The 20,605-nt window shown below is 44.6% G+C and overlaps 1 protein-coding gene across 1 annotated transcript in view; it reads left to right on the forward strand.

Moving 5' to 3' along the window:
• HYDIN (HYDIN axonemal central pair apparatus protein) overlaps positions 1–20,605 on the forward strand; it is a 404,272-nt gene that overhangs the window by 307,256 nt on the left and 76,411 nt on the right. The window contains exons 47-58 of the mRNA XM_031949959.1: positions 1,237–1,458; positions 3,648–3,859; positions 4,637–4,819; positions 5,901–6,020; positions 7,539–7,698; positions 7,771–7,943; positions 10,142–10,340; positions 13,002–13,101; positions 14,430–14,529; positions 15,686–15,854; positions 18,717–18,958; positions 19,425–19,551. Of these exons, the coding sequence (XP_031805819.1) occupies positions 1,237–1,458; positions 3,648–3,859; positions 4,637–4,819; positions 5,901–6,020; positions 7,539–7,698; positions 7,771–7,943; positions 10,142–10,340; positions 13,002–13,101; positions 14,430–14,529; positions 15,686–15,854; positions 18,717–18,958; positions 19,425–19,551 (2,007 nt within the window). The remainder of the gene's footprint in view (positions 1–1,236; positions 1,459–3,647; positions 3,860–4,636; positions 4,820–5,900; positions 6,021–7,538; positions 7,699–7,770; positions 7,944–10,141; positions 10,341–13,001; positions 13,102–14,429; positions 14,530–15,685; positions 15,855–18,716; positions 18,959–19,424; positions 19,552–20,605) is intronic.

The following is a 20,605-nucleotide window of genomic DNA, read 5'->3' on the forward strand; positions in this document are numbered from 1 at the left end:
CGCCATATGGCGTCTCATAACTGAATATAGGAGTTGTGAAATTGATTTATTATAAGTCAGTGTTTGATATATATACCTATATACTTAGAGTATATTTTTTTGAGTTCCAAAAGGGAGGAGTTTCTTCCTCCCTTCTTCTTCCCCCACCCCCAGTTAGCTAGCAGTTTGGTATAGATTAAAACATTTTCATATTGGTCATGTTATGAAAGAAAACAGACCCCTCAAATATAAAGTGAAAAATAGTATGCTTTGATCTACATCAGATCTTCCTCTGGAAATGGATAACATTTTTCCTAGGTCCTTTTTGAATCATTGTATTGCTGAAAATAGCACAGTTGGTCATTGAACAATATTGCTGTTACTGTGTACAATATTCTCCCTACTTTTGTCTATTTCACACTATATCAGTTCATATAAGTCTTATCAGGTTTTTCTGAAAGCATCCTATTTGTCATTTCATATAGCATCTTATTCCATCACAGTCATACACCACAAATTGTCCAGCCATTCCCCAATTAATAGGCATCCCCTCAATTTCCAATTTTAAGCCACCATAAAAAAAAAAAAACTGCTTTAAGTATTTTTGTACAAATAGATCCTTTTTTTATCTCCTTGAGATGCAGATTTATTGGTGTTATTTCTTGGTCACAGATTAATAGCTTTTTAGGCATATTTCCAAATTATTCTCCAGAATGATTAGATCAGTTCATAACTCTACCAACAGTGCATTAGTGTCCCAATTTTCCCACATTGCCTCCAAAACTTATAATTTTCTCTTTCTGTCATGTTACCCCAATCTGATAAGTATGAGGACATACTTCAGAGTTATTTTAGTTTTTCATTAATCAGTAGAGATTTAGAGCATTTTTTCATATGACAATAGAGATAGTTTTGATGTCTTCATCTGAAAACTGCCTATTCATATCCTTTGCCCATTTATCAATTGAGAAATGATTTATATTCTTATAAATTTAACTGTTTGCTATAAATTTGAGAACTAAGACCATTATCAGATACTTGTTTTCAAAGTTCCCATTTTTATATTCATTTTTTAAAAGTTGAGTTTTTCTCTTAATAGTGATCCATTTTCTTTTTCTTGTAACACTCTCCCCCTGACCTATGGCCAAGACCAGTCCATTCTGGCCACTGGCCCAATAACCAAGACCCACCTGGGACCGAGAGAAAACAAGGTTGGGGCCAAAGCAGGCTTGGACTCAGTGCAAGGTTTTCTTCTAGATGACAGAGATCCTGGACGTTGGGGTCGCAGAGTTGCCCATCCCTCCTCCCACCTTATTCTCGATGATCCCGTTCCCACCGAAACGAGTGCCAGTGGTCATGTCAGACATCCTTAAACATTTCACTTTTGTCGTCCCGGCCTCCGAAGACGCAGCCACTTCGGATGACAAGAAAGAGACGGAGAGTGAAGCTGACGCTTCTACCAGCACCCCCCCAGCGAAGGTAAAAATGGGGCCTTCTGCCCTGTTCTCACCTGCTTCAGGTGGGTGGCAATTGGGCCTCCCCTTCTGATAGGTGGGTCCAGGGAGTGAATGGGGCTATGGGACCAATGCAGGGGCACCTGCCTTCGGGGGGCAGGGAGGGAGGGTGACGGAAGCACAGCTGGGAGCCTCCTGATCATTTCTGCCAAGTACTAACTTGGACTTCTTCTCTGCTCCTGAAGGACTACTAAGGCTGTCGGCATCCTCCGATTTCCGTTTCTCAGTCCTGGTTACAATTCTGCTCATGAGTTAGCAAAAAGCACAAAATAAAAACATCTGTTTGTAGAGAAAACACAAATCTCATAAGCACTTTACTGGAACCCCCCACCCCTGCCCCAGATGCTGGAGTTGCCTGCCAGGTCACCTAGCCTTTCTGTGTCCCAATTTAATTTTTTTTTTGTTAGTATAAGAATACTTCCCCCAGACAATAACAAAAAGGTTCGATTCTTGCTTCTGGACTCTTCCTGCAGCGATTGTTTTCCATAGATAAAAATTCCATAGGAAGTGATAGGAAACCATATCTATTTCTATATCCATTCACCACTTTTCAATAGCAGTAGCTTTTTCCTGATTTCCTACTTTCCTAGGGAAGAGAAGCTGGACCCTTGATTTCATCAATATAGGGAACTCCCAAGTGAGGAGACTCCTTTTCCCAATGCAGGACAGCCCTTTTTCTACAACTCAGAATGATGCCCTATGCGTTAATGAGTTAGATAACTTCCCCAGGGATCTCTTTTCCTTATTTACTGTATCTTTTCCTTGTCTTTATCCTTTGTTCTAATTTAACTTTAATCAATTTTTATGTAAGAAATCATTCATCTGACTATATGTAGACATTTGATTCAGACATGGCTCCCACATTGGTAACCATTAGTTTACTATTCATTATAAAATAGCCAGTTTTCATCTTTGTGTTATTTTTTTTTTTTTTTTGGTGCTTGTCATTTCTAATGCACCCTGATACTTTTCTTGAAGGAAATCTTCATCATACAAAATGTCCCAGATTTAATAGCTTTAATAAACTAATAAACTTTAATTGTTTAAAATAGCACTAAGATTCCTAGAACACACTATTTATATATACACATATAATTATATCTAATTTCACTTGAAATATATATGTATATTGGTGTGTATTTTATTTGATAATCTTATCAATTCCCATGGCTTCAGTTTTCATCTTTATGCTGATGATTCTCAAATCTACTTATCCAGTCCTTATATCTCAACTGACTTCCAGTATCACATCTCTACCTGGTTATTAAACTGGCCATTCAGTAGACGTCCAAAACCAAGCTTGTTATCTTAAATTGTTGAAGGCAATGACATTTTCCTAGGCCCCCAGACTCACTGATTAGGAGTCATCCTGAACTCCTCACCCTCCATGTTAAGCTAAAACCAAGACTCATGAATTTAACCTTGGCCACATCTCTTCACCTCTGACGCTGCTGCTGCCCTGCTCTGGGTTTTGTCACCTCAGGATTGGACTATTGCAATAGCCTTCAGAGGGAAGGGGTGCGGAGGGTGTTCTGCCTAGGAGGGTCTGCCTTCCTCAAGCCCATCCCCAGTCCAATTTATCCTCCATTCATCCTCCAATCACAACTAAGTAAACTTCATTGACTTCCTATCACCTCCAGGATCAAATATAAATCCTCTGGCATTCAGAGCCTTTGATAAACACACAAACACACACATCCTTTTCTAGTTTTTTTCCACCTTATTCCTTGACATATATTCTTTGAGAGTCTTCCAGATTACTAAATATGGGAAATAGGGTTTGAACCCAGCTGCAGCCCAGCACCCTCTTTACCTTGATGGATAATTACCTTGATCTTTCCATGACCTGGCCCTCTCTGAACTCAAGCTCCATGTGGCATTTTTCCTTCCCAAGTAACTCTAGTTACTAAAGTAATCACTGAGCATCTTCCTTGGTAGAAAGGGCGCCAAGTGCCCTGAACACCGGGCATCCTCCGGCGTCCTCAAGGTCCCAGTGGCTGAAGGGTGGGATCCTGCCTTTCACTAAGGCCCCCTCAGCCCTGTGGATCTGTTCATCTGAGATGCTCAGCAGCAGCAGACAATGCATTATTTGAAGGTTTCCGGCGTCTTGCTTTTTATTTTTGTCTTGTTTTAAATTGCTGTTCTTCCTTTGAGACGCAAGAAGAGCAGCAGATCATAACAAGTAAAGGTCGCTCAAGACTGAAAGATAAAAGCGAAACACTCCGAGAATCTACCAAGGAAAAGCGCTCACGGGCAGGGACCAGCAAGAAGATGCCTCAGGTTCTGCCTGTGCCATCCATCACTCCCCTGACAGGCTTGGACCAGAGCACCTTCACAACCCGGCAGGTGCAGGAGAAAATCATGAGGTGGGCCACCACACTAAGGAAAAATGGAAATTCCCAGAGTGGTAAATGTCACTGCCCCTGTGCCTAGTGGGGCAACACAGCTGGGCCGGGGGATCCTCTCAGCGTGCCATGGGACCAGTGAGGGATCTGATGGGGTCTGGGGGAGCCCATAAAAACATTCAACCCAATTCAACAAGCGCAGATTGAATACCTATACTTTGTGAGGCTCAGAGAGGGACAAAAATAGTGACAATCACTGGGATTTTAGAGCTCTTTTGGGGGTGGTCAACTGGACAAATGGTGGATGCCATTACTAACCCCATTTTATAGACAAGAAAACTGCAGTGAGTGGAAGTTAATGGACTCATCAGGGTCATATAGCTAGTAAAAGTCTGAAGTGGGCTGGGAACTCAAATATTCCTGACTCTAGGTCCACTGCTCTGTTCAATGTCCCACCTAATTGCCTACTTAGTGTTCCTGCCACTCTGGACAAGTCACTCTCTTTGAGTTTCCATTTCCTTGTCCATGTCCTTATCTAGAAAACAGAAATTTTTGTTTTCTTACCTCACAGGATTGTTATGAGAATAGCACTTTCTGAATGATAAAGCAATTTATAAGCATCGATTGGTATCAGCCTTGTTCTTTAACACAGTTGTTCCATACCCGTACTGCCAAGTCATTGTACAACTTTGCCATTGTCCAAGTTGAGTCTGGACCTTATCGCTCCTGCCAGATTCCAGCTACATCCAGCCAACAAGGAGGAGATCCATTCTATAAAATCTACTTGGTCATTTCCAGGTTGAACAATTTCCGTTGGATCATCCCAGCCCTTGGAGAAGTGGTGCTCCGTGTACACTTCTCCTCCAATGAGACTGGGATCTTTGACCAGACCTTCAACTTTGAGGTCCTTGGAACTCGCCGCCAGTATCAACTCTACTGCCGGGGAATTTGCACGTACCCTTCCATCTCCCGAGAAATCAGGTCAGTAGAAGGTGTCTGAATACTGATTTCAGTATCTTTTGGAGATCACAGGTTAGATGATCCTGGCTTGTGGAAGGAGCACAAGAAGCAGATTTACAATTCTAGTGGCTTAGCTAAGGAACAAGATTGAAAGGAAAGCATAAAGATTCTCAAGTCTTTTATTTTTTAAAAGCCATGGGTGCAAGAATATGGACATCTTCATTAAAACGCAAAGGTCTTGACAATTGGGACTCCATTTCTTTATACTCCTGGCGTCCCCAAGAGAGTCCTTTTCAAAAGATGACTATAAGAGTTCAAAGATAAACATAGAATTAATAAAGTTTGTATTTGTGCATAAAACTGTGCAGTAGATTATTTAATGAGACCATCAAACTGAATATAAATTAATTAAGAGACAATCCAACCTCTTTTTTGAGTAAGAAGGGATTATGGACACAAAAATTAAATGGAGGGCTTACCCTAAGAGCCAAGTGGAAAAGATAAGTGATTTTTATTTAGGCAACTTTCTCTGAGATAGCATAGTGTTGTGGAAGACCACAGGACACAGGAATCAGGATTCTTGATTAACTAGTCCTATCTTTTCCACTAAGGAAGGGCACTGTGCTAAGTGCTCTACAAGTATCATCTGAATGGAATGATCTTGGGAGAGAGGTGCTTTTTACACTTGAGGAAACCAAGCAGCCAAGGGCTAAGTGACTTACTTGCCCAGGGTCACCTCCCAGTCAGTCTTGGGCCACATTTGAACTCAGAACTTCCCCCCTCACTGCCTACTTAGACTCCCTGCCACATTGGACAAGTCACTCTCTTTGAGTTTCCGTTTCCATGTCCTTATTTAGAAAAGAGAAATAAAAATGCTCACAATCCTTACCTTGCAGGATTGTTATGAGAAAAGCACTTTTTGAATGATAAAGCAATTTCTAAGCATTGATTATTATCAGATGTCAGCTCCAGCTACTCAGCTGCTTATCTTTGTGAGTTCATACAAGTTATTTAAGTTCTCTGGTCTATTTTCCTCCCCTAGAAGATGAATCTCTAAACTTTGCTCAAGAACTAACATTCCCTGATTCTGCCTTACCATTAGGGTGGTGTTCCCTCATTGGAAAAAGGACGCAAAACCTGAAGAGATTATCTATAAGAAATATATAATGAATCAGGAGATGTTCCACTTTGGGCCATTGCTCTGTGGGAAATCCAGAGACAAGTAAGTATTCCATTCACCAAGAAGATCACAAGTTTTAGGGAATTCATCCCATTAACATTAGAGTTGTTTAATATCCTGTCAGTGGTTTTTGGCTTTTCTCAAAGTGGGTGTGCTTATTTCCCAGCATCAACAAATGCTGGTGTACCTGGGCACTTGTTTGTGTGGGGAGAAGGTGGCCCACTGTGTTCCTGGAAAGTGCTCCTGATGGTGGGGCTGACCCTCCTGGGCTCCCAAGACTGACGAGTGTCTGTTCGCTCCTTCCCCACTGTGCACACACACGGACTCCCCTTTTTGGCATGTGGGCATGGCAGAGACTTGCTCCATGGCCTGTTATCTTTAGGGTTTGCATTTTCTGGTAGCTGACAGCTGGGCACTAAGGCTGGTATGCTGATGTTTCCTACCTGTGGAGTCTGCTTAATGGTCTGTCCCCAATAGCAATCCTTCCTGGCTCTGCTTTGAGCAATCACAAGACAGCCAAGGAACCCCAAAGCTTCCAGTGTAACTAAGGCCTGTGAATTTCCCCAGAACTATAGGTCATTCTGCAAGGCAATGGAAACTCAACTTGCAGATTATTTAATTTGATTCAACAAGTATATTAATCTGTCCAAATATACTGATCAGTATTCAAGGTGATAATCAGAGGGTATTGGAAATAATTAAACCAAAAAGATATTTACTCCATAATACAGAAGAAAAGTGGAAATCCTAACCCACTCCCATAACTTCAGCAGTTAGCCCCAAGCCTGAGCTTCCTGCCCCCGAGAGTCTCCTACAGGCTTCTCAAATGGCATAAGGGCCTGGCCAATAAGCAGTGCTGAGCCATCCTGTTTTCACAGAGTCCAATTCCCAAGGGTAAATGAATAGAGCCAGTCCTCTGATCCTGGGCTATTAATTTTCTCACCCTTTCAATCACTCCAAAAGCTGCCTTCCCCAAATCAACCAAACAACTCCGATGAAGCCTTGATGAAAGGACATTTCTGTTGGACAGTACGGTCATCTTTGCCTACCCCATGAGTCCACTGAGGACAGGTGGGCGGGCGAGTTGTGCTCTTTCCAAGTGCACCCAACCAACAGATTTCCTGTTTGAAAACAATTGAATTTAGCCCTCTTCTAAGATACCTGACTCAGTTTACCTGCTAGAAAACAAGCAGCAGATATTCTGAGCATAAACGCGCATTAGAAAACATATCGGGACTAAATGGGACTTGGATCAAAGTCCGGTAGCAAGGAAAACCATTTCGTTGCATCCGTAGGGATGTCCTGATGCTGCCGCCGGAGCTGGGGCCTCCTTGGTGAAGGCCACACACACTCATACCCTTGTACATGTTTTCCTGCCGTTCAGTGAGACTGAGAATCACCCGCAAATGTCTGTTAAATGATTCGTTTTAATTGGCCCAACAGATGTTAAGTAGCAGCTGTTTACAGAGGTCTGTACCAGGCCTTGAGTCAAAATAGCCCCCTTCCTGCAGAATAATCTAAGGGTCACTAGTTGCACAGAGTCCTTTTCTGCCTTGTCAGGTACAAGGCAGTCCAGTTCCCAGACAACATGGAGAAGCTAACCATCCTGAACAACTCCCCACTGCCAGCAGAGGTGGCCTTCTTTTTCCAGAACGATGTCAAAGCCAACACCTACATCTTGGACCCTCCCATGATGAACCTAAAACCCAACGAGAAGCAGGTCAGGAAAGCCCTGGGACGGCTGCCCGGGGGAGCTGGGAAGCCTCGGCCCCTTACTCCGCTGTCCCCTCAGATCCTGTCCGTGTGGGCGTACCCAACCTCCGTGGGCGTCTTTGATGACACCATTATCTGCTGCATCAAGGAGAACCCAGAGCCTGTTATCTTCAAAATCACTTGCCAGGGCATCCGGCCAGAGCTGGAGCTGGATCACAAGCAGCTGCACTTTGAGAAGCTGCTGCTCCACAGGTCAGATGTCCTATAACCCCAAGGCCCCGGGGTCCCTGCCGTGGAGCAGCTCTTGCCTCCAGCTCCCTTGGGGACAATGCAATCTGACAGTAAGATTCCTGCTAGCAAAAAAAAATACAGCTCCCTCGGACACTCTCTAGATAAGTGACCTTAGTGAGAGATGGCTTGATGTCTCTGCACCCTAACTACAGGATGCAAATAGAAGGCAACAGCATCCTAGGCTGCCTCAGTTTCCCCATATGTAACAGTGAATTATTAGGTCCAGGATGCCCAGAAATTCAGGACAGTTTTGACCACAGGAGCAAGATCTGGGATTTGGAACAAGAAGGAAATCCCCAGCCCCCAGCTCTGGAAGGTTCTCCCTTACCACAGCACCATGCTGCCAGTCATTAAAAATTTATTGAATACCTACGGTATTTGAGGTGGGGCAGCTCAGGGGGTGGCATTGTGCACAGAGCATCGGGCCTGGAGTTGGGAAGGCTCATCCTTCTGAGTTCAAATCGAATTTCAGACACTTCCTTGCTTTGGGACCTTGCTGGTCACTTCACCCTGTCTGCCCCTGTCCCCATCTGCAGAATGAGCTGGAGAAGGAAATGGCAAACCCCTCCAGCATCTTTTCCAAGAAAACCCCAAATGGGGTCAAGAAGACATGACTGAAAAATGACTGAACACCAACAATGTACATGACACAGGGCTCTCGAGGGACCCGTGTCACATCTAATGGGGAGACAACAAGCTAACTGTGGGATAAATTGGAAACACTCCACAGAGAGAAGGTGCCAGACTTAGAGGGATTGGGTAAAGCTGCCTACAGAAGGTCTTTTGCCCTTATTGTCTTCTTGATCCCTAATTGAGCTGCTACCTGCAGGACTGGTCTTATCAAATAGGCATTTTCCTATTTCATGGTGGTATGATTTGATGGGCACTGGGCCGGTGCCCATGCCCTCCCCCACCATACCTCACACTGCCTGAAGGGTCACTATTGGTGTTACATGACTTTGGACCTCAAGAGCTTCTCCTTCCTCAGAGTGGCCTCCTTTTTCTTCAATCATTTTTCAGTCAAGTCCAGCTTTTCATGGCCCTATTTAGGATTTTCTGGACAGAGATACCAGAGTGACTTGCCATTTCCTTCTGCAGTTCATTTTACAAAACTGGAAACTGAGTAAAGTGACTTGCTCAGGGTCACACAGCCAGTATCTGTGACTGGATTTGAACTCAGAGACTGGGTGCTCTGTGCTCTGTGCCCCCCCCCCCACTGCCCACTATAACGGCCTCCTCTCCCCACTCCTGCAGGGGCAAGATTAGTTAACAAGGAGCTGAGACCAAGACTTAGAGGAAAGGAACCCAGAACGGATACTGGGGTGGGAGTGGGGGGGGGTGTAGGGAGCCTTCCCATGCAGTATCATGGGGGTTGCCCTAAAGAGAAGCGTCATAGGCAGTGTGCCTCACACTCAACAGGTCCAATGCAGAGCTCATTCTCCTTCCCTCCAGCTCTCCTCTTAGCATCATTTCACATGAGGGTCTCCCTCAGCTCTCCCCTCCAACATTGGCTACCTGAATATCTGACCATATTGTGCCCTTGCTTCATAAGCCCAAGAGGCTCCTTTTGGCCTCTAGGATTGAATATCAAGTCCCCCATTTAACATTAAGGACCCTCTACAGTCTGGCTCCTTCCTTTGTACCTTTGCCTTCTTCCTATTCCCCTCTGCTCAGACCCAGCCACCCTGCCCTTCTGATGGAGCTCTCCCCAATACTCTCCTACTTCTGGTCCTTCTCCCAGCTGCCTGCCCACTGCATTGCTGGAGTGCTCTGCCTCCTTCTGGATCCCTTCCCCACTCAGGGCAAATGCTGCCTTCTCCAGGAGGGCTTGGTGGTCCTCTCCTTCTGTGACCACCCATGTATATCCCGGAGGGCTTGGTGGTTCTCCCCTTTTCCCTCCTCTGGCCTTCTCTCTGAGATGACCGCCCATGTACACCCTGGAGGGCTTGCTTTGTGCTCCCCCCCTTTCCACGGCCACCCATGTACACCTGGTCACATGCTCACTGGACGTGCTCTAGGGGTAGGGGGTGTCTGTAGCCCCGGCCCCTCCAGGGTGCACACTAAGCCTAAGCTTGCTGACCGGCGGCTGGACTTCGGTCTTCCACAGAGAGCAGGGAGCAGCATCCCTGACCGTGACGAGCATCTTGTGGTCTCTGCAGGAGAGACACCAAGGTGATTTTCATGCGGAACGTCACGGCGCTGCCCGTGGCCTGGAGGGTCGGCAGTCTGGAGCACCTCGGGGAGGACTTCAGCATCTCCAAAGTGCAGGGGATCATTCAGCCTGGCAACGAGTACAGCCTGCAGCTCCACTTCCAGCCCACCAAGGCCGTCAACATCAAGAAGGCGATCCGGCTAGAGGTGAGCCCGGCCCCGGGGCCATGAATAGCACCAGCCCGATGGCGCCTTCAGAGGCTGCACGTGGGTCCTCAAGATACATTTCTTCAGCTCTCGGTTTTTAATAGTTTGCTTTGAAATGGTAAAAGATCATTTCCACTCCCCATGTTCTCTTCAGCACCATGTAATGTGAAGGGTCGAAGGCTAATCAGATGCATGGTGATAATAATAAATACGTGTCTAATAATAGCTTACACTAGACATGGCGTCCCAAACCCTGACCTCAAATCAGCACTTAGAGCTGCATGAAGATTCAGTGACATCGTTACAAACAATTTTGCATGATTTCTTTGAGCCTTATCCCAGCCCCATTAGGTGGGTGTTGCTTTTGTCCCCATTTTACAAATGAATAAACTATCCAACTGAAGTTTGTTGCTTAGTCCAGGGCCACATATCTAGTGAATTGCAAAGGCAGAATTTGAGCCTTGAGTCTTTGACTCTCAAGCCCAGAGTCCCAGAGCTGCTGGTGGTGAGCAAGGGATATAGAAAGAATGGAGGCGATGGTTTGTGCTGATTCAGGGGGGGATCATCCAGTAATGGGATAGAACAGCCCACTGAATGTTGAGAAGGCCATGGTGAGTGGGTGTGGGTGTGGGTATGGATGTGTGTGAGAGAGAGAGACAGAGACAGAGAGAGAGACAGAGAAAGAGAGAGGGACACAGAGACAGAGAGAGAGAGAGAGAAACAGACAGAGACAGACAGACAGAGAGACAGAGACAGACAAAGAGATAGAGGGGCAGAGAGACTTGAGAGATAGAGGCACAGAAAGAGGAAGAGAGAAAAGAAGAGAAGGGACATCATAAATTTTTGGAAAACATCAGAATATTTGTGGATTTGCTTGAAATGATTAAGTAACCCAGTCCTCTGAAGGAGGAGAGCTACACGGTCTAGGATTTTTCATCTGGGGGATTTTAACTTTATCAAGTAGAGAATCTGCCTTTTTTTGGAGAGAAAGAGAAAACCTCCAAGCCGAGGCACAATGAGCTCTAGGCTCAGCCAGAAGCCTCCCCCAGCTGTCTCCTGTGGTCTGTGACTGTGTGCCCTGGCGTCCATGGTGTCTGAGCTGAAGTGGGGCAGACATGGCTCTGAATACTCTCTATCACTTAGCCCTTGTATCCATCACCTTGAGCAAGACTTTCATCTCTTAAAACCTCAGTTTCCTTATTTATAAACCAGAAGTGATCGAACATGTATTATTTACCACCCATAGAGAAAGTGTGTTGTAAACCTTAAAGGTTTATAAATGTAGTCCCCACTCTGTTACCCTGTTATCCCTATGAGGTAGCTGATTACTTCTCTAAGGGTCCTGGGGTAACTCTGGGTAGAAGCCCTGGTTCCCAGGGCTGTTGCTCACAAGCTTCCACTTCCCATTTCTATCCACTTTCAGAAAAAGGGAGTTAGTAAGAAAGTATGTCAGGAACGGTTGGTGGAAAGCATTCTTCCTCCTGTAGTGATGAGCTACAGGGGGTGTTGGGGCTCACCCATAGAAAGCACACATGGCCTAAGGGTCAACACAACAACAGCTCGTTCCTGGAGTCCCAGATTGGCAGTCTTTGCTGCTATAAGAGGTCCCCCTCACTCCCTCCCTGGTCTCTGTTCTCTTCATGGCTCTCTCAGCCCCCAGGGATCCCCTCTTTTCTCCCTTTACCATCACTGCATCACCCCATTCACTTCTGGATGCCTTGTCCCCCACTGGTCCCTATCAAGTCACAGTGGTGGAGACAGAGGAAGAAAAGCTGTCCCTAATCACCACACACACACACACACACACACACACACAAATTTCCTCCTGAATCTGGACTCTAGTACCACTGTCTGGTCTAGAAATTAATGATTTCCAAACATCAGAGTTCAAGAAGCTTGAGATGTTTAGCCCAGAAAAGAGACAATGCAGAAGGGGCTTGGTCACCATATCCAAATATGGAGAACATCCATATGGAAGAGAGATTATATTTTCTCTGAGTAGTTTAAGAGAGTGATTAGTGAATTAAGACCAGTGAGTGGAAGCAGCCGGGAGATGGATTTCAATTTGTGATAAAGAAAAGCTTTCCAATAAGTAATGCCATCCAACAACATAATAGTCACTGTAATGTTATGGTCAGGCAGAAGCTAGGTGACCTCTGCTGTCGGGGGAATCCAGGAGAGTCATGAGAGGGCAGAATTAAATAATCTCTTCCAACTCAGCAATATTATCGTTTTAACACTACAAATCACTCCATTTTTCTGTGCTTTGGAGCCCCATTTAGTGTTTATAAAAGGAAATGTTGGAATGATTTAGCTTCAATAGGACTTTATCTCTGTGGATTTTATTTATTCCTGTTATTTCCCTGGATCTTTCCCATGAAAACCAAACCTTCTCCTCCTCTGCTCAGCTTTGGGCAACATTCCCAGTCTGGAGCAGGCAGTCTCCATGTAGAAAGGCTTTGGGAGAGTGAAGGAATCTGTTACTCAAGGCCCTAATGCTCCCTTTGCTCAGTAGAATTCCTAGGGAAGGTTGGAATGAGTTTGGCTCCCAGCCCCGTAATAGGAGGCAGGAGACGAGGAGATAATAATGGAGATGTCAGGGAGGGATGGTCGGCCACAAATCAGCCTTCATTAGCCAAGGAGCTTTTCTTTCTGCAACAGGTTTTAGATGCCGAGTACCTCATTGGAGTTGTTCAGATTGAAAACATCCAGATCTTTGCGGAATCCTATGACATTGCATTGGACATCACTTTCCCCAAAGGTATGTTTGCTCCTTCCAGCCCAAGGGCATTTCATCCACCACTGGGGTTTGAGTTTCATATGCCATCTTTGTAGGGAGGTTCCCTGATGGGGGTCAGTGCTCAGAGCCGAAGCTCAGGATGCTCCTGCTGCCAGACTATGGGGGGTCACGGTGACCATCACCACCATCGCACCCTTCCAGACCAGGCTCACCATCAGCAACCACAGCCCCCAGCTCCGAGGCTGATCAAAGCCCCCTGACCAACCCCTCTGAATACCCAGATACCCACGTGGTGATCACCTCCATAATGCCCTGGGTATGACACAATATTTCTAAAATAGCTTTGCAAATCTAAGGGAAGATGTCACCCGGAGCAGCAGCAGGGACTGCTTCTCCAGCTTGAGGTCACAGCATCATGGTCATGGAAACCAGAGCTTCAGAGTCCTTGTTTGCACAATTAATTGATAGCAACTGCTTTCTCGGCATTTTCAGGGTCCGTCTCTTAGCACCAAGTCCTTCATTAGCCTTTCATTCCCCAGCAGGGTCCCTTCTTCTTAGCAACTCTGCCTCCTGGGGCAAATCAAAGGAAGCCCTGGTCTTCTCACCTCCAGCTGTGCTTTATGTCACTAATAGCGAGAGGCCCAAAGGAATTAAATCATGTCTTGGATTTTAAAGTGCAGAAATCGTTCCCCTGAACTCAGAGGAAAGCGGGAAAGTAGATAGATGGACTGCAGAACTAGGAAAAGTGAGGTTTTGCCCCAGAGTCCTTCTAAATATATTCTGGGGTATCACCTCAGAAGGTAAATCTTGAAATCTGAATTTGATTCATGGTCATCATTTGTCAACTCAATAATTTCACTACTGTTAAAACTCCCTCTTCCCCCCCCCCCCGTCTCTGTATCTTTTTGTCTTTCTCTGTGTGTGCTTGTCTATATATGTGTATATATCTCTGTCTCTGTCTCTGTGTTTCTGTCTATATGTATGTGTATATATCTATCTCTGTGACTGTCTGTCTCTTGATATATATGTATGTATATCTTTATGTTTTTGTGTCTCTTGATATGTGTATCTCTCTCTCTCTCTCTCTCTCTCTCTCTCTCTCTATATATATATATATATATATATATATATGTATTTATGTATGTATTTCTCTCTTTCTGTCTCTATCTCTCTGCCTCCATGTTTCTCTTGTCTCTGTGTCTGTCTCTCTGTCTCTCGATATATGTGTGTTTATCTTTCTGTGTTTCTCTGTCTCTATGTCTGTCTCTCTGTCTCTGTGTCTGTTGGCCCCCTCTATGTCTCTGTCTCTCTCTTTTTCTCTCTCTAAATCCTTTCCTAATTATTAGCAGGGAATGAAGGCGCCTTAGATTTTGGTGTGGTTCGAGTGATGGAAGAAGTCAAACAGTTTCTGTCGCTGAAGAACAAAGGAAAATATGAAATTGCATTCAGGTAATGTTGTATGATTAAGGGGAGGTTTGGGTTGTCTGGTTGGGTTCTGAAGTGCTGCCTCTGGTGGAGCCCATGGTACAAGGGCAGCATTGTGGCTTCAGGGTTATAGCCCTTAGAATATTCAAATAATACAGAAAACACAAGAGTGATCCTCGATTTTCTCTCACTATGACCTCAAACCTTAAATCACTTTATAGGTGGGTCTCCGTTGGGGCAAATAAAGAATCCCTTTAAAGTGGTTGAGTTACCTGAATGTGCACAGCATGTTGCCATTGAGCAAGAAGCACTTAACTTGTTTTATATCATTATAACCTCAAATAGTCCAAATTTGATGACCCACCACCACTTCAGAGGAAATCAGTGTTTTAACTAACAGGGGGCTGGCTGGACCTCCCACGTTTTCCTTCAGTGGAAGAAATGATCCCCAAATTGGAATAGAAACCATCCCTTTTAACCACTGTGGTTTAAATGTAGAAAATGCAGCAGTTTTGCTGATTTAGAAACTGACTGTTACAGAGAATCAGAACTGACTCTTGAATAAGATCATCATTACATCCAGCATTTAAACAGAGCTTCCAGATTTGCAAAAGCACCTTACAAATGTGATTTCATGTGTTCTTCCCCACAGTCCTGGGAGGAGGGATAACAATTTGCCCCATTTTGTAGACAAGGAAATCGGGGCAGACAGAGGTTAATGACTTGCCTGGCAAGGCTACTTTCTTTCAAGTCCAAGGCTCTATCTACTTCCCCATACAGCTGCCTCTGGCGGTCTAGATCTGAAAAGGAGCTGAGAGCCACTTCATCTAGTTGCTTATGAGGAAGCTTGTCCCTGGGGAGACTGTGACCTGCCCCCCCCCCCCATCAGAAGGCTCTAGGATCATTTCCCACCACCACCCCTAATTTGCCCATTCCTGAATGTTATTTTTCTTTATGATTGGTATGATAATATTATTGGTATACAGTGTCCTTGTGTTTGGTTAAATTTGTAGTGATTCTTGCTGTGAGGCAATTGGGGACTTGCCCAGGGCCTCATAACTGGTAAATGTCTGAGGCCTGATTTGAACTCGGATCCTCCTGACTATGGGGCTAGTGCTCTCTCCACCGCACCTGTCAGCTGCCTTTGACCATCCTGCTGATTTCTGCCTTTATCCTTCAGCTTCTCCCTGGAGTCCCTGGCACCTCACCAACCCAATGTGCACTCCATCCTTTCTATCCAGCCCAAGAAAGGGTCACTGACCACCGCTGATCGGCCCACCAACGTCCAAGTGATCTTCCGTTCAAAAAAAGAAGTGAAAATTGAGAACAAGCCCGTCCTACGCTGTCAGGTGAGATGGCTGGAAGCCAGCGCTGCCCTTTGAACTGGCGCCCTCAGGCCTTTCTTGGGAGGTTTTTTTTTGGTAGGAAAACTACCTCCTATCAAGTCTGAACTCACTTCCAGTTAATGTTGGCAGCTAGTTGAAATGAGGCATTCAAAAGGGTGAGTTCACAAATCAAAATCACTGATTTTTTTAAGAGTCAAAAGGGGCCTCTGGGACCATCTAAATAATGAGTTATGGGATTTGGGGGCTGGCAGGATCTTAGGAGTCATCGTCTCATAGAATATCAGAGTCAGATAGAGTCCTGAAGTCATCTGGTCCAATGCATGAATAATTCCCTCTAAAACGTATCTTTATATGTTATTGTCCAGGGGTAGACCATTGTTTTGTCGCATCCTTGGTCCATCAACAAAAATTTACTAAGCACCTACAATTTGCTATGCATTGTGTTAGAAATTAGGGATTCAAAGAAAAAAATGAAACAGCCCTTTCCTCTGAGAAGAGGAAGATAGGTATATGTAAGATATACAAAACCAAAAGATAAATGTCCAGGGGAAACATGATCAACTGGTATTAGGATGAAAAGCTTCCTATAACAAGTAACATTTAAACTGGGTTGCCAAGGAAGCAAAGGATTTTGGGAAGCGAAGGTGAGGAGGAGAAGTGACTTGGTGACTAGGCTTGGATGACAATCAGTGAAAAAGCCCACAGACAGAAGAGGGGAGAGGAACGTCAAGAAGTCTACTTTAAATGTACCGAAGGACCTGCAGACATAGGTGAGAGCTGAGCTGAAGAGGCTGTGAATTCTCCCATAGGTAGCAGGGAACACTTGGAAATTATCGAGGCAGGGAGTCAGGTAGACAGGGCCATCCTTTAGGACTATCAGTTTGGCAGCTGTGTGGAGGGAAGTTTGGAGATGTGAGGGACTGCTCTCTTCATAGAAGAGAGCAACCAGAGCTGCTGCAGTGATCCAGGGGAGAGAATGAGGGTCTGACCTAGACTAAGGACTATGCGAATGGGTGAAGGGGCTAGATAGGGAAGCTTGGCAATCAAGACAGTGGAGGCAGGAGCAGGGGAGGATTCCATGGTGCTGGAATGATGGTACCCTCAATAGTAAATCTTGGAGGAAGATGGGTTGGGGACAAAAAGTAACAAATTCTGTTTTAGACATATTGAGTTTGAGATGTCTGTATGATACTTAATTCCAAATGTCCAAAAACCAATTGTTGATGGAAGATGAGCTCAGGAGAGAGACTTGGGATGGATATCTAATTCATTTTTGTAGATATGATCATTAAATACTGGCAGTTGATGAGATTACCAAGAGAGAATTTACAACTAGAACAGAAGAGAGCCTGGGATGGAGCCTTAAAGTATGGATGATGGCCCAGCAAAGGAAGTAAGAAGAAATGATCAGAAAGAAGAACCAAGAGGGCACAGAGTGCCCAAAGAGAAAGGAAAATCAACTCCATTAGGTCTTTCAGGGCTTGAGAAAAGGCTTGGCAATTAAAAGCTCACTGCGAACTTTGGAAGGAGAAGTTTCAGTCAAATATGGAAGTCAGAAGTCAGATGGCAAGGGGTGGAAAAATGAGCTAGGCCATGAATGCACCATTGATGGAGCACTGAACTGACAGAAGTTCTGGAAAGAAGCTATAAAACTGTGCATCGCCTTTGACCAGTGATAGTTTTAGGCTTCTGTCCCCAGAGAGATCAAGAGCACATGTACAAAAATATTTATAGTAGCCCTTTTTGTGGTTGCAAAGCCAAAAATTAAGGAGTTCCCCTATGGTGATTGGCTAGACAAATCAAGGTGAATGCCTGTAATGGAGTGTTATTGTGACATAAGAAATGACAAAATCGACCATTTCAAAAGAAACTGGAAACATTTCTGTGAACTGATGCAGAGTGAAACAAACAGAACCAGAGAGCAATTTATATAATGATAAGTGCTTTAAGGTTTACTTCAAAATATTACAGATGAGAAAACTGAGACCTGGGGAGATGAATTGACCTGCCCTGGGTCACACAGCGAGTAAATATCTGAGGCCAGATTTGAACTCGGGAAGCTGAGTCTTTCTGACTCAGGTCCTCTTTGACAATAACACCTTAAAGAAAAATTTTGTAAGACTTGAGAACTGCCATCAAGGCAATGATAAACCAGGAATCCAGAGAACTAAAAATATACCATGCCAGCCTCCTCTTGCCAGTCAACTGTCAGGCTCAAAATGCAAAATAAGACATCCATAACCCTTAAATTGGACATGGGAGTTGGGGACTTGTTTTATTGGACCACATGGTTTCTTTTTTATTCATTTGGGGAAGAGAAATGGGAGGGACAGATAATACGTGCTTATACAAATAAATATTTTAAGAGAAAATTGAGTAAGAGGAGAGAGTGCGCACTAAAAACTTTTTTCTAGAAGTTGACTCCTTTGTTGCTGGTCAGTTGTTTGTCATATCTGATTCTCTGTGACCCCATTTGGGATTTTGTTGGCAAAGGCACTGAAGTGATGTGCCATTTCCTTCTCCAGCTCATTTTCCAGGTGAGAAAACTGAGGTAAACAGGGTTAGGTGATTGGCCCAGGGGACCAAGTTTAAACTCAGGAATATGAGTCTTCTTGACTTCAGGCCCGGCCATCTGTGCACCATGGAGCCCAATAGCTGCCCAGTGGGCTCCAGAAATGCATACAGATCAAGGTCCAAAGAGTATAATAAATGTGCCTAAAGCTGGTAAGAGATAGAATTGGAGCAGAACCTGAATCCAAGTCTGTTGCTTTTTCCAGTACACCCTCCTGCCTCTCCAGGAATTCTCTAGCTTTAGACATGGATGAATGTCTGTCTCACCATTCCTAATTCTCCTTTTCCCCATAGATCATTGAACCCAATGGCTTGGAAGGAAGTGAGGTCATTGCCAGCATTCCAATTAAGTTCTCAGTGAATGTGGTATTCTCCAGATACGCCATCAGCCCTTCGTCGGTCATCAACTTTGGGGCCATGCTTTGTGGCAGCCGTAAAACTTCGACCTTTTCCATTGAAAACCAAGGTGTCCTGGACTTCAAGTTCAGCATCAGCAGGCTGATCAGGGATATGCCTTTCATTCATACACGGAAAACGTAAGAAAGAACCATTCACCTCATACCTTCCTTTCCCCAGAAGTTTCCTCCCATTCTGCACTATCAGACTCTCATGTCAAAAAAATCTGTCAGACAGATGTACTGTGAGGCAGTACATCTGCTTTCAGGCTGTTGTGAGATTATTCGTCCTCTTCTGTTTGATGCAAGATACACTAGTAACTGGGTAACCAACCTCCAGCTCTGTTTGGTCATCAAAATCCCATTTAATGAAAGTAATCACTAGAGAGGTTTACAGCATCTAGTCAAAATTGACTAATCGATATAAAATGTATTAGTCTTAGAGCAAATTGTCCCCATTCCTAGTAGGATCTTCAGCAGGAGGTAGGAGATAGCCCCCGGGACGCCACACTCCAGTGACATGCCCTCAGCACAACATCTAGCACAAGTGGTCCTTGGTTAATAGGTGCTTGGTGACCAATGGATAAATATGCACTTCTTTTCTCAGAGGACTGTCCCATAATGCTAAGCATGCACGATCCAAGGAAAACGTCAGCTTTTACAGGTTTTCGGCCACGAAAGGAATCAAAGGCAATGACTCGATGCAAAAAGAGATGACGAGCACAGTGAACCAAGTGCGTAATTCGTTACCCGTTCTCATGATTATCTCCTCCCTTGTCACACTCCAAATAGTCCTCCGGATTAGTTCCCTCCTCCTCCAGAACAACATCCCTCCCAGCCAGATGGGGGAATACAGTGGTAGACTTTTCAAAGAAAGAGATTGCCATATTAATGGATTAAAATAATGGCAACATTTCATTTAAAATAGATTAGAATATTAGCAGCTTTTCACTTAAATTGCCACTACCAAAACTCTTCATTTGGTAAACACACTCTCCACTATGATTCTGTGCTATAAAAATTTGTCTTCCCTCTTCCATTAATTCTAGTCATTTAATTCAGATATTATACTCCCCACCTGTTTCCTTTCCTCACAAGATCTTACCGCTTCTGTAGTTTTTCCTTCTGGGCACTTGACACCCACAGTCAATTAGATCCAATTCAAGATACAGAATACACATATTCAGGCTTCAGAACTTAGCATTGTCCATGGGACTCCAGCTTTGTGAATCCATTAGGAATGACTGGCAATTGGGCAATTAGCTTGTACCACTGAGATTTCCTTTAACTTTTCAAACGTTCCCTCCACTGATGTAACTCCTAACTCCTGAATTCTCCATAGGCAGTCTTTAGAATTAATTACCAGGCTTATCTAATTAGAGGTAATTAGTCCACTCTTTGCTCATGGACACCCTTCCCTCCCCTTCCCTCCCAAGGCCTCTGCTGTTAGCTTGGTGGTTGAATTTATTTGTTTGGATGGTGTCTCTCCTATTGGACTGAGAGCTCCTTGTGGGCAGGACCACCTCCTGCCTCTTTCTGTATCCCTTAGCACAGTGTTTGGCATGTGGTAAGTGCTTAATAAATGTCGATGAATGAGCACCTGCCAGACTTTGTGGGTGACGCTGGAGCAAGCTTCCTAGAGCTCACTTAACCCTCAAGCCACAATGTGACATTGGAGAAGGATGCTCATGGGGATCCCAGAAAGTCCTTCCAGATTTGGCATTGCAGTGCATGCTTCAAACAAGCAGAGAAAGTGGAGGGGATGGAGAGGAGAAAGCTTTTATAGAG

Source organism: Sarcophilus harrisii, chromosome 2 (assembly GCF_902635505.1).
Source record: "Sarcophilus harrisii chromosome 2, mSarHar1.11, whole genome shotgun sequence".
In the NCBI taxonomy this organism is placed as follows: domain Eukaryota; kingdom Metazoa; phylum Chordata; class Mammalia; order Dasyuromorphia; family Dasyuridae; genus Sarcophilus; species Sarcophilus harrisii.